Consider the following 15172-nt stretch of genomic DNA (forward strand, 5'->3'; position numbering starts at 1 on the left):
CAATGCAATGGTGTGGAAGTGTGGATTCGGAGGGCTGAGGATTACAAAGACAAAGGAAGAGGAGACTGGGTAGAGGGTGTGGGTGCAGGGAGTTAGTGGAAAATGAGGGCAGGAGGACTGACGAAGTGAAAAATGTACTGCATGAATAAGTCCTAGCCGCATAATTCAGAAAATTATGATCACAATATATATGCTTTAGGATTGATAGGTTCCACAGTGTGGACATGATAGCATTGTCCTTCAAATGCAATGCTGTAACAGAAACCACAGTTTTTGGACACATCAACACCTACTCACACCATTTACAACAATCGTTTTACAATAAAGAGTAAGTAAAGCAACAAAGCAAAGAAAAATATTTCAATTGATATTTTTATTTATTTCTCTGTTTTAAGCAACAGTATTTAAGCAACCTAGAATATTAATGCTCCAGTTGCTTAATTAGAACATTATTAAGTCCACATGACCAGTTTTGGCCTTCATACTAGGCCCTTGCGAAGCTTATCTGAAGCTGTCATATGTTAATACATAACGGTGGGTATATAAATATTTTATATATAAAGAGATGAGACATAATGCTTATACAAATACATAACAAATGCAGAAAGAATATACAGGATGGATATAATTAAACTTTCAATACTTGAGAGGGGGCTCCCAAGAAAAAACGAGTGATCGTAGAACAATGAAATGTGGAATGATTTGTAAGGACATGCGGATGAGAAATAATGAACAAAACATTGAAAGAAACACATTGTAATTTCCACAAGAGAGGGAAACATTTGTTAATGGCATGCCTTGTTTACAGCCCAGGTCACAAACATTGCTCAACATGACAACCACCTGCATCCATCGAAAACTCTGAACCATCTTAGAGATAGCTCTACTGCTACCCAAAACATCTCAGGTGGGATGTTGGTTACATCCATCACTTTGCTCATCTTCAACCTCCAATGTGTGTTACTGTCCCAGTGATAAACCCTGTCCTTTACGTAAACCCACAGCCAGAAATCACATGGGTTCAAATATGGTGACCTTGGTAGCTATGCAGTTTGGAACGATCTGTCAATGATTTGATTTTTTCAAAATGTGTTACAGAGTAACCAAGTGACCTCATGAACAATGTAAGATGGCACTCCATTGTGCATCATTAACAGTTGAGTCCAAAGAACCTTTCTCTCGTAGAGCAGGGATCACATGTTGGCAAAGATCACAGTAATGTGTGCCGTTCAACAGTGCAAATCCTTGATTTTAGAGTTGCGAGTTCCTCCATACATCACCATACCAGTACTGCTGCCAAATGGCAAAACATTACACTAATGCTACTAACAACAAAAATCCTGCAGTGCGCAGTCTGAACATTATTCCTATAAAGTTGTGTACCCATCCGTAAATAGTTTTCTGTGTACACTGACTCAAGAAGCGAAAGTTTGATTATAACCACCCACATAACATACATTATCCTGTAGAGAAGCACCTTCAAATGATAAAAACAGTAAAAGTCGAGAGACTTTAAGAAAGTTTCAAGCCCAGTTATGTCACAAGAGGAATGGGTTTGTCATAACTATAAAAACTATACAATCCAATCCCTCAAAACTGTTAACACGTTTTAGCTTAAGAAGAGATACTGATGTGTTTCAAAATTACAATTGCAAAGTATGTTTACAAATAACTAGATAAAAATACTTTTGTAAGCAATCAACAATGCACTCCAGCTACAATAGAGCCGTCAACATTTCCTGGTGGTTTAAATTTCACTTGCTAGAGGCCGTACCCTTAGGTTCGATTTGCATTTGTTTTATACTTTTATTAAAACCAAATAATTTCTTCCAGCATTTTATTTGAAAAACATACAACTGTAATTTTTAAATATGTCAGAATATAATTCTTCTTAAGCTATAGCATATTAACTGTTTTAATGCAATAGATTGTGCAGTTTTTATACTTATTTTCTCATGACATCATTGTGTGCAGAACTTTTTTAAATCCACTTGACTTTCACTGTTCCCATCATTTAATGCTGCTTCTCTACAGCATAACATAAGTTATATACTTTTTCTGCACTTTCACTGTACATATATAACCACTATCTCTTATCTACTATTACATAAAATACTTATATCCTCAGCATATTGGGTATTAAAATATGGCACTTTCAGATATACTTCATAAATACCTAACACAAAGGTCAAACACGGCCGTGTAAACTTAATAAAGTTCTAAGTAAGCAACTGGAGTGGCTTTTCATTAACTGAGGTGTTGAGAACCATAAGGGCCTAGAAAGCACACTGTCACAGAGCCCACATTTAAGTGGATATCAGAGAAACCAATGAGACAGCTTTTCATGAATGTTCAGATATACAATGTGAGCCTAAAGCACAGATAAATCTGACTCACCATAAGATCAACAGATGTCAAAAGCATGAATAAATGCTATGATTATGATGTGTTTTGGGCCCTTATGGTTCTCAGCACCTGTCGCGTGTTTATGGAAATGTTGTCTTCTGGACATGGTACAAAGACTAGGGTGTCCCCCGTAGGCGATGCGTGTTGGTATGGCCCAGTCAGCGTGAGAAATATGCAAGGGTTACCATATCATGGATGGCGATGACTAAGCGAGCTAACCCTCACATCCTGTCTTGCAACACTCAATGTCGGCACCATGACTGGACGGTACAATGAACTACGTAAAGCTCGACGCATAGACATCTGTGCAGTTCAAGAAACATGGTGGAGTGGAAACAAATCGTACGACATTGGATGCGGTTACAAGCTGATGTACAAGGGCACACTCAGAACAGCTAGTGGCGTTGGCATTATAGCATCATCCACGTTTAACAGAAATATCTCTGAAGCGCAAAGATATGATGATAGCCTGATGAAGATTGTGTACATCACGGATGGCAGAAAAATCCACTTTTTTAGTGCCTACACTCCAGAAACTGGCCAAGCAACTTCCATCAAGGATGCCTTTTGGAGGATGCTTGATGCAAAGACTGCTGAAGTGCCCCAGATCATCATCACTGGTGATCTGAATGGGCACATAGGGTACAGAGAGGAAGAACATACTGCTCACAGTGGGCATGGATTTGGATAAAAGAATGATGACAGTCAGTGTATCCTCGATTTCTCAGAAGCTGATAACCTGGCAACTGCAAACACATGGTTCAAATAGTGCGACTCACATCTAATCACACATTACAGCAGCACTAATGCCATGCAGATTGACTACATCCTCTTGAGACACCGCAATCTCAAAGACGTGCTTGATGCAAAGGTCATTCCCTATGAAACAGTTGTGACACAACACCGTCCATGGATCTGGAAGCTATGAAACAAGTTGCCAACAAACAAGCACGTAGATCGCACAGGATCTGCAAGAATCAAATTGTGAAAATTCAAGGATAAGGAAGCCAACATCACAGCCCGAATTACTTTGCCACTAGTTACCTTTGGCACCAGTTACTATAGTTGAAGAAAGCTGGGAGAAACTGAAAGGGTCTGCTCATGAAGCCGCACATGCAACAAAACCAGGACGACGGAGGATTGATAGAGATATGTGGCTCTGGAATGACACCAGCAAAGAGACGGTACACGCATAGAAACAATTGTATCATGAGTTTCTTGCCAATAAAACACTGGAGCGATGGAATGCATACAGAACAGCCTGTAGGGATGCAAAACAGGCTATAGCAGCAACCAAATCCTCACGTTATGCTGACGTAGACGCAAAACTTGAAACACATGAAGGAGAGCGGGACATATATCGACTTGCTGAAGCAAGACATCGCAATTTGTAAGATGTTCATCAGTTTACGGAGTCAATGATGAGTCCTGTAATCTGCTAGTTGACTGGAAGAAGTCCAGAGAATGATGGTGCAGCTATTTCACAGAAGAGTTCCCCTATCCACCAATACCGACTGGCCATACTGTTGAAGGGCCCACACGAGAAATTGCAGTCAAAGAGGTCAAGACTGCTTTGAGGAAAATGAAGCCTGGGTAAGCCATCGGCCCAGATGATCTTCCAGCAGAGTTATGGTGTTCCCATCACTGGAAGGCAGTCGAATGGTTAATGGAACTCTTCAACAAGATCACTGATGAGGGACAAACACCAACTGATAGCCAACAGAGCACCACCGTGCCTATCTTTAAGAAGAAGGGAAATCCTTCTGCGTGCACCAACTACTGTCCAATTCGACTTCTCTGCCATGCCATGAAAATCTTTGAGCATGTTCTGGACCAAAGAATCCATGAGATCAAACAGATTTCCAGAAACCAAGTTGGATTTGTGACGAAATGCAGCGCAACTGATGTGATTCATGCTGCAAGACTCTTAGTCGAGAAACAGCATGAGAAAGCCAGCATCTAGCATTCCTGGATCTCGGCTAGGCCTTTGACTCGGTGCCTCACAGCTTCATCTGGCTAGCACATCAACAGTAGGATGTGTCAGAGCAGCTTAATAACTGGGTGCAGTTACTTTATGCACAGCCAAGAAGTTATGTCCGTACAACCTCAGGACTATCCAAGGACTTTCCCATCAAAGTCAGCGTCCATCAAGGTTCTGAATTATCACCACTTCTGTTCATTCTCGTAATGGACACCGTGACAGCTGACCTGCACCGGCCATTATCAAGGACCCTACTTAATGCTGAAGACGTGATGCTGGTAGCAGAAAACATGCTCGATCTGCAGAGCCAAACTCAAAAATGGAGTGAAAGGTTGGCGCAACACGGTTTGCACCTTAATTTGAAGAAAACAGAGTACATGACATCAGACAGACATGAAATGGGAACCATCACGATTAATGGTGTGAAGATCTGACTCATGTGAGTTAAGTTTAAGTACCTTGATTCCACAATCACTGTTGACAGCCGACTCATCGAAGAGGTCAACACCAGAACTCAGACAGCCCGGATGAAGTGGCAAACATCAACCGGGATCACTTACAACCGCAGGATGAAAGATAACATAAAATCAAAAGTCTATCACACTGTCATCTGACCAGTCACCTTGTACAGTGCTGGCCGACTGTGGTGTTGAGACAGAACACCACCTAAGTGTAATGGAAACGAAGATGCTAAGGTGGACAGTGGGCCTCACTAAGTTAGATCATGTTTCCAATGACAGCATTAGGAAAAAGTTTGGTGTTGTCTTCAATGGTTTGGGCATGTTTTACGGGCCAGTGATGACTCTATTGACAAGGTGGGTTACACACTTGAAGTCGTCGGCAGAAGACCCACAGGATGACCTAACCAACATTGGGCTGATATAATTCATAAACACCTTAAATGCACGAAAATCCACCCAGATGCAGCCTATAATAGAGCGAAATGGAGACAACGGACCCATGTAGCAGACCCCGCAGGCACACGGGACAAACACTGAAGGAAAAGAAGAAGAAAGATGGTTCTCAGTGCCTCAACTGAACAACAAATGTGGAATCAGCACCCTCCAGACATGGAAAACTAACAACTGTGATTATGTTGATATTCTGTAAACTATTTGATTTCAGAATTCTTTTACTCTCTATCTCTCGCTAGTCACGGAACAGATTTTCTGAGGTTTAAAGGCCATCTGAAGTGGAGCCACCGAGTAGCTCCAATTGAATAGGGAATTCAAACCGCTAGCTTTTGTGGTTTCAGGATAGTGTTGCCTCCTTAAATCCAACAAAGCGTGAGACATCTATTTCGCATTAGACTATGTTTGATACGCTGAAGATATTGATATCTATTTTGAATTTGATAAATGCTTACTGTAGCCTCATAAAATAACTAACAACAGTGAAATTCGGTGGCAGGAGGAACAGTGTGTCCAGCCAAGTGAATGAAGGACTATAAATACAAAATCAAGTAGGGGTAACATAAGAGTAGGCGTAATAACGAATAAGAAAATAAAAATGTGAGTGAGCTGCTACAAACAGCATGTGGACACGTTATAATGGCCAAGATAGCCATGAAGCCAACACTGAACACACTAGTACAAGTTTATATGCCATCTAGCTCTGAAGATGAAGAAGAGACGAAATTATTCACATAGTTACAGGAGATGAAAATTTAATAATGATGAGGGACTGGATTTTGATAGTATGAAAAGGAAACAAGGCAAAAATAGTTGCTGACCAAGGACTGGAGGGAAGGAACGAAAGAGGAAGCCGTCTGGTATAATTTGGACCGATCATACTTTGTCACTACCGCATGGTTTAAAAACCACAATGAAGGTCCTATATGTGGAAAAGAACTGGAAACACAAGAAGGTGTCAAACGCATTACATCACGGTAGGACAGATATTTCAAAACCAGATTTTTAACTGCAGAACATTTCCAGGGGCAGCGTGGACTCTGTCCATAATTTATTGGGGATGTAGTACACATTAAAGCTGAAAAATTACAGAAAAGTAGGAAAGTAAGGAAATGCAGCAAAGGTTAGTCGAAAGAAATAGAATGACAAAGGGCGATTTTGACATGACTGACAAAAAGAGGTAGCCTTGAGAGATGAAATAGTGAAGGCAGCAGATGATAAAATCAGTATAAACACATGGTCTAACAGAAACACTTGTATAATGCACAGGATACAAGACCTAATTGATGAAAGGAGAAAATACAAAAATGCAGCAAATCAAGTGGGAAGAAGTGAAAACGGATAACTAAAAAATAAGACTGACTGAAATTGAAAAATGGCAAAGAAGGAATGGCTAGATAAGAAATGCATGGACGTAGAATCATGCATAACGAGGGGAAAGATGACGCTGCCTACAGAATAATTAAAGTGACCTTTGGAGAAGATAGAAGCAGCTGTATCTCTGTCAAAAGTTCACATGGCAAGCCAATACTAAGCAATGAAGGGGAAACTGAAAACAAACTTCTATGGGAGGTGGGACAACCATAAGGATAGAGAATTGCAAAACCAACCTTGGTTGCAAACACTGTTGTGTGCCATTAAGTGATGGTGTACGTGAGAGTACTGGAGGGGGTGTGGCTAAGTGGTGATGTACACGAAAGAACTGGAAGGAAACATGAGGATTTCTTCATTCGAATGCTAGCAAGCATACGAGGAGCGTGGAAAAATATTCAAACGGTGAGCCAGTAGAAATGAACTTAATGTATGGAATAGCCAATTGCAATCGACGAACTGCTGGATACATTTATTGAGAATGCTTTCTAGATAGACATAAACCACACCACAGTTTGTCTGAATGTCTCCATTGAAATTTGTGTGGGTAAAGGTTATTAACAAGTGGAAGTGCCACTGAGGACAGTCCACAATTGGTGCATTCTGTCATTAGGGAAGGAAGTGTGTTGGGTGCCGTGGAGATTAATACAAGTGCAAGCATACATACCATTGCCTCGGACTTAAGAATGTCTTGTAGCAGTGTTGAGTGTGTTTTAGATGCCTTGTCATTACATGCCTTTCATCTCCAAAGGGCTCCCCAATAACCATCCTGTACGTGTACACTCTGCACAGTGCTTTCTGCAACAAAGTGACCAAGATGTGCATTTCCCACGTTGTGTGTTGCTCACTGATGAGGCTACATTCACTAGGGATGGCGCATTCAATCAGCGCAACGAGCATTTATGGGTATCATAACACCGCACGGTGTGCAGTACCACACCACGACACATCATCATTTCACAGTCAATGTGTGGGCGAGTTTGGTTGGTGACTGCTGACCTTTTACCATTCCACTGGACAGTCTTGAATTATCAGGCTTTTTGGGAACAGATTCTTCTTGGCTTGAAGATGTTTCAGCAAATGTGAGGCACAGCATGTAGTTCCAACATGATACAGTTTGCGATCATTTTGGACTGGCTGTTCACGGGCTTTTGAACAGGTCATTCCCACATCAATGGAATGGGTGTGGTAAACCATGGACCATTACCCTTGCCCCCCCCCCCCCCCCAACCACTCAGCAGATATTCTTGAGCCTTGATTTCTTTCTGTGGGCAGCCATGAAATCTCATGTATCATGATCCTTTGGAGTCTGAAATGGATATCACTGCAAGAATCGTCTGTGCAGGTGCTACAATCAAAGAAACTCCCAGCAAGTTTAGCATGTCTGGTAGTAAATGCTCTGCTAGTGTTGGGAGTGTGTTGCAATCTGATGGTACAAGTTTTAATCATCTGTTGTAACATTAGAGCTGTATTCACATTTGTGGTCACTTGTTACTATGCTATTCTCAATCTTTATGGTGTGCCTCACCTCCCCCAGAAGTTTGTCACAACAGTTCTGAAACAGCCAGTACAGAAGGGGTATACACAGGAGACAAACTGGGAGGTAATGTTATAGAAAGGGAAAGGTGAGACAGAAGATAGTATACTGACAGAAGAATTCGACAGAGTGCTGAAAGTAGTATGCCAAAAAGGATCACTGGAGTAAATGACATTCCCTCAGAATTACTGAGATGCATGGGAGAGCCAGCTATGAGAAAGCTGTTCCTACTTGAGAGCAGAGTATATGAGACTGGTGAAATACACTCCGACGTCAAGCAGAATGTAATAATTCTAATTCCTAAGAAAGCAGGTGTCGGCAGGTGTGAATATTCCCAAACTATCAGTTTAATACCTCATGCTTGCAAAATACTGACACGAATTATTTACAGAAGAATGAAAAAACTGGCAGAAGCCAACCTCATAAAAGATCAGCTTGGGTTCCAGAAAAATGTTGGGACACACAAGTCAATACTGCCCCAATGAGTTGTCTTAGAAGATAGGTTCAAGAAAGGCAAATATATGTTTACTGCATTTGTAGATAAAGAGAAAGCTTTTGACAATGCTGACTAGGTTCTACTCTTTGAAATTCTGGAGGAAACAGGAATAAAACGCAGGGTGCAAATGTTGGCAAATATTTATTCACAACTTGCACAGAAATCAGAATGCAGTTACAAGAATAGAAAGATATAAAAGGGAAGCAGTGATTGAGAAGGGAGTGAGACAGGATTGCAGATTATCTCCAATGTACTGTAATACTCCAATGTTATTTAATCTGTACATTAAGTAAGGGAAACCAAGGAGAAATTTGTACAGGGAATTAAAATATCAGACAGAAGAAATAAAAACTTTGAGATTTGTCAATGACATATGTCAATAAAGATGGACGTGAGTGTAGAAGTGTGTAACTCTAATACGAGAAAAAGTTACAGTTATGTGCTAAAAAAGGGAGTGTGCAAGAATTGTAACGACAAAATAACAAATTTAAGAGAACGAGTTTCAGGTCTACAATTTTTAGTCAACACTTTAAGAAGCGAAATCACCACACTCAAGAATGAAAATCGGGAACTACGGTCGAAGAACAAATCAAGCGAAGTGGCACCTGACGAAAGGCACAAATCGTCCGAGTGGACAGAAGTGAGACACAAAGGTAGGACTTTAGCTGGAAAAATAAAAACGAACTTTTCAACAGCAGTTACATTTATGGATAAAAACAAATATGGTGTTCTGCAGTCCAGTGACGGTGTTAAAGACAGTGTAAATGATCCAGACCATTCAAAAGACAATGCGCTGAAAACGAATAATCACTCTGGGAAAAATGTTGATAAACAGGGAACAACAGGTAAAAAAAAACAGTGTGCATTTTCTAACAGACAGCCATGGCAGGAATTTATCAAGTATGTTTCTAGAAATAAATCGAGACTTAGCAGTGACCAGTGTGGTTAAACCGGGAGCGGGAACTAAACACGTTTTAGACCCTTGCATTCAAACAAAATCCATGCAAGAAAATGACTTTGTCGTATGCATAACGGGATCAAATGATGTTGCGAAAAATGAAGCAGATGTCTGCGTAAAAGTGCTTCAGAATTTTCTCGAAAAAAATAAATCAAGGAATACAGTTGTTGCTACAGTGCGTCATAGGCATGATCTGATCTATAGTTCCCGCGTTAATAAAGAAATTCGAAGAACGAATATTAAAATAAAGTAACTGTGCTCTGAATACGCAAATTGTGCTGTGGTAGATATAAGTAAACTGCAGCGGAACCTTCACACCAGACATGGGCATCACCTAACTATGAAGGGAAAAAAGTTTGTTTGCGAATGTGTCAATGAAATAATTAAAGAAAGACTCACACGGAATAAAACAATCTACGAAAGCAGCGGTTTGAGTAATGCCTGGAATGTACGTCATTTTTTAGTATAAAAGTCTGTGAATCGGCGGGTAATAAACCTCCTGCACTTGAACTAGGTGCTAAAAGCGACATTCGAATGAGAGAGTGTTCACAGACAATAAACAATAAAAATAAATCTGGTACTGTGATGCAAACGAACATTTGCTGCATTAGGAACAAAGTATTACAATTAGAACATTTCTGCAGGGTATGCTGTTGGAGACATTATGTGTAGAAGTGACAGAAAGAATGGAGGTGTCCTAATATTTGTTAAAGATAATATAATGTTTACTAAAATAGATGTTAGCTCTTACTGTGCAGAACTGGATGGAGAATTTAGCTGTATAAGATTAAACGTAGAGAATACTATAATTGTTAGCTTATATAGATCACCAGGAGGAGATGTAAATATATTTTTCGAAAGATTTGAGCTGCTTATGAGGAAAATACTAAAATCTAACATAAAACTAATTATCTGTGGCGATTTCAACATTGAAATGGCCAACAGTGATGAACATGTTACTAGAACGTTTTTTAATATCTTAAGATCAGCAAATTTACAATGTACAAATTACACACCAACACAGGATAAGGCGTGCTTAGATAATATTATAGTAAATTTTTCTAGAGGTATGTATGACGTCAGACTTGCCAGTGGAGCCCTAGTTGATCATGAACCTTCGATTTTAACATTCTCCTGTGATCAGTTGCCTAAATCAGACAAATCAGTCAGAATCAAGTCTAATGCCACATGGGTAAGAGGGCAGAAAGATGAATATATTAATTTATTTATTGACAGAATATCTGATGTTAACTGGGACTTTGTATACAACACACAACCTGAGAAGGGTGCTGGTGAAATGGTGTTTAACAACTTTCTAGAAATACTCATAGAGTTATGATACTCCTGCTCACCATTAATCAAAAGCAGCCCTAAGCATAAACAGAAAACAAACAGCTAAAATGGTATACAGATAAGCTAGCTCTCACTAGGGAGGAGATGCTCAGACTGTACAAAATATATAAAAATTCTTGTAAACAAGGACCCGAGTTAGATAATACTTCTTATAGAGCTTATCTAAAATGTAAAAAAATCTACAAAGACAAACTGTCCTTGGCCAAAAAACAAGCATGTGAACATTACATTGAAAGTGCTCCCAACAAACGTAAAGCAGCATGGGATATCATCAACCAATATAATTCACAAACCCATACACAAGATGCAATGCTGGTCCCAGAAGAAGTAAATAATTACTTCCTAACCTCAGTGAGCGAGCTGAAAAACAAAATCAAGCAAAATGGCACTTGTGCACTAGATCATCTTGGTGCTGTGCCCCATAGGATGTATACTTTCCACTGGAATGTTGTCACCCCAGAGGATATTGTAGAAGCTGTGGCAAGGTTCACCAACTCCAAAAGTATAGACTGTTATTGGTTTTCTAACTATGTAATGAAAAAAAAAAATACACCTTATCTGTCAACCTCTTTCTTTCATTTTTAATGTGTGTTTAGAATCTGGAGTTTTCCCAGATGCACTCAAAACTACTTAAGTGATACCAGTCTTTAAAAAGGGAGATAAGCATCTACCCCAAAACTATCAACCAGTTTCTATTGTCCCAATTTTCTCTAAAGTTTTTGAATATGTAACGTACAGTCAACTAAATAACTATTTTGATAAGCATGATGTCCTCTCCAACAGACAGTTTGCATATCAACATGGTAAGAAATACCACTACTGCTGTCACTGAAGTTGTTAATCAGGTGTTAACTGCATTCAAAAATAAGGATCTAGTATCAGTCGTACTTTGTGATCTTAGCAAAGCCTTCGACTGCGTACCATCTAACACCCTACTTGCAAAACTGGAATTTTATGGCATACAAAAACCATATTTGGATGTAATCGAATCATACTTAAGTAACAGGAGACAGTTTGTATCAATTAAAAATAGATGCTCCTCACTGAAGGAAGTCCAGACTGGAGTGCCTCAGGGCTCGGTCCTAGGTCCTTTTCTGTTCATCATTGCAATTAATGACTTACCTTACCATGAAGGAGCAAATTCAATTGTGTGTTATGCAGATGATACAACATTGCTCAATACACACCATGACACAACAGAACTGCATCAGGCAACACAGGAAAAACTAGAACTAGTAATGGATTGGTTTTCTTCTAATGAACTCCTGCGTAATCCTGATAAAACACAAGAACTAATTCTGGGTTTAACTACAGCTGTTGAAAGCAAATCAATAAAACTGTTAGGATTCCACATTGATTCAAAATTAAACTGGGAGGAACACATTAGCCATATCTGCAAGAGAATAGCAAGGGTGTGTTATCTCATCTGGAGAATGACAGATGTAGCCACTGATGAGTACCTAAAGGTGGTATATTTTGGTCTCTTTCAGTCACACATTTCCTACGGCATATTGTTATGGGGACATTCTTGCTTTGTCAGTGAAATTCTAAAAATTAAAAAAAAACAAAAGTAATCAGAATAATGAGCAAAGTTAAGCCCAAGGAACACTGCCGCCCCCTCTTTATCAAGCACATGATATTAACTGTTGTGAATCTATACATCTACACAGCACTGCTTTATTTCAAAAGCAACTTAAATGAGTTCGAGACGAGAGAGAACATACATCCCCACAACACCAGAGGCAAACTGGACTTCGACATACCAAGACACAGACTCACAAAGACTGCAAACTCACACAAAATAATGAGTTTAAGACTCTTCAATAAACTTCCAGCATCTGCTCTGTCACTGACCAGTAATATGTTCAAACGTAAGGTTTATGACTGGTTACTCAGACACCCATTTTATAAGATAACAGAATATTTTGAAATAATCATTGACATTAGTGTATAAGAATATTCCTAAAAGAAAAGGAATTAAATTGTAAAAACTTTACTGTAAAGTTGTTGTTAATTGTACATTTAATGTTCAGACCTATTCCGCTGTAAGTGGTCAATGGTGAATAAACTGAATATGTAATTGTTATTATGTTGGAGGTTGCAAAGTACTTGGATGAGCGACTGAACAGAATGGACAGTGTCTTTAAAAGAATTTACAAGATGAATATCAACAAAAGTAAAACAAAGGTACCTGAATGTAGTTGAATTAAATCAGGCAATGCTGAGAGAATTAGATTAGGAAATTAGACACTAATAGTAGTAGACGAGTTTTGCTGTTTGGGCAGTAAAATAAGTGATGATGACCAAAGTAGAGAATATATAACACGTACACAAGCTGTAGGGAAAAAAAATTAAGAAAATGAGAAATTCGTTAACATTTAATATAAGTTTAGTTGTCTTTTCTGAAGTTATTTGTCTGGAGTACAGCATTGTATGGAAATAAAATGTGGATGATAAAAAATTCAGGCAAGAATATACATGTGGTGCTACAGAAGGATGTTGATGATTACAAGGGTAGATCATATAAATAATGGTGGTGGTGGTGGTTGTTGGGATGTTTAAGGGGGACTAATATAAATAATGAGGAGGCACTGAACAGAACTGATGAAAAAAAAAATTGTGGAATAACTTAATTAAAAGAACTGATAAGCAGACATGATTCATCATGAGGCATGAAGGAACTGCACGTTTGGTATCTGAGTGAAGCGTAGAGGTAGAATTGTAGATGGAGACCAAGGAATGAATGCAGTAAGGCAGTTAAAATGGGTGCAAGTTGCAGTTTTAATTCAGTAATGAAGAGGCCTGCACAGGACAGAGTAGCATGGAGAGCTGCATCAAACCAGTCTTCAGACTGAAGAGCGCAAAAAGAAATAATTACTTTTCAAGCGCAAACGTAATAACATTCTCAGATAAATCTCAGTTGTAAGAATAATTCCTGAATCTCTGCATCACATGCAAAGTATATTAGCATATAGTGTCAATGTCCATCAGCTGTCTCTCAACAAATATCTGCTTTCTCGGATTTCTTATCACTTCGTATGTTACCACTCTAGATAGAAGGATGGAACACACTAGTCAGAAGAATGGATTTACTCATCAATTAACTGGATCTGCTAATTAATATACTTGGGTCAAGTGACTACCCCATTTGAGTGAGGGGGAAGAGGGGGAGCAGGGGGAAGAGTGGGAGCAGGGGGAAGAGGGGGAGCAGGGGGAAGAGGGGGAGCAGGGGGAAGAGGGGGAGCAGGGGGAAGAGGGGGAGCAGGGGGAAGAGGGGGAGCAGGGGGAAGAGGGGGAGGACACTTGCTGATCAACAAATATAATAATTTTTAACAATTTTTGACATACAAACCTCCTACAATAAGGTAAACGTTTGGAAATAAGTTTTTTGCCTGCAGCAACTGACGGGCATGACCTTGGTGAAACAGATCATATATTCCATCAGCATACACCCTTATTGGTCGACCAACTGTGAGAAAAATACAAATGTTAGTACTGTTGACAATTAAGAAAAAAAGAATGATTCAATATTACATTAACAAATTATATCTCAGAAAAGATATCTTAAAAACCACCAAAGTCTTTAAATGACTCATTTTTATTATTTTCAACTAATTTTCATTTTGAATACTCATGAAGTTAACAAATATTAGTAACATAACATGGGCGGGGAGGTCCTTCGACATCAAACGTACAGGCAGAACATAGAAGTTCAGTGAATAACAATTTAAAATCATGATGCCTGATACAGTGGAGTCCTGTGCTCTATCTGTACTTTTAACATCAAAGGACTCTCATTCAATGTTATGAGGATAATATTTGTCAACCTGATTATGATTTATGATAAAAACTGTTAATATAACAGCTTTTTGCAATTTTAAGACATCTTCTCTGAATCATTTAAGAGCCATGTAGCAGTGCTTGCAGAAAAAAGTATTTGGAACAAGTAATGATTAGGATACATTTGATGTAATTGGATTGATAAAAAAACCTGTTCACCAAGGGACAGCAGGAAAAAACTTATAAGAAAGGATAAACAAATCTGAAAACTTTTGGATAGTGGCTCCTTATGGCGTAACAGTTGGTGGGGAAGAAAGAGAGTTGAAGGAAAAGGACTGGAGAGGTTGAGAAAATGGAGAAGCACTTTGCACTTTATCAA

General features: G+C 39.1%; 1 protein-coding gene across 7 annotated transcripts in view; it reads right to left on the reverse strand.

The window, feature by feature from the left end:
- Window positions 1-15172, reverse strand: part of LOC126235838 (choline-phosphate cytidylyltransferase A-like) — a 116718-nt gene that overhangs the window by 63190 nt on the left and 38356 nt on the right. For all 7 annotated transcript variants that reach the window (XM_049944695.1, XM_049944696.1, XM_049944701.1 and 4 more), the window contains one exon: window positions 14366-14482. In XM_049944695.1, the coding sequence (XP_049800652.1) occupies window positions 14366-14482 (117 nt within the window). The remainder of the gene's footprint in view (window positions 1-14365; window positions 14483-15172) is intronic.

The sequence above is a fragment of the Schistocerca nitens genome, chromosome 2 (genome assembly GCF_023898315.1).
Source record: "Schistocerca nitens isolate TAMUIC-IGC-003100 chromosome 2, iqSchNite1.1, whole genome shotgun sequence".
NCBI classification, from domain to species: Eukaryota; Metazoa; Arthropoda; class Insecta; order Orthoptera; family Acrididae; genus Schistocerca; species Schistocerca nitens.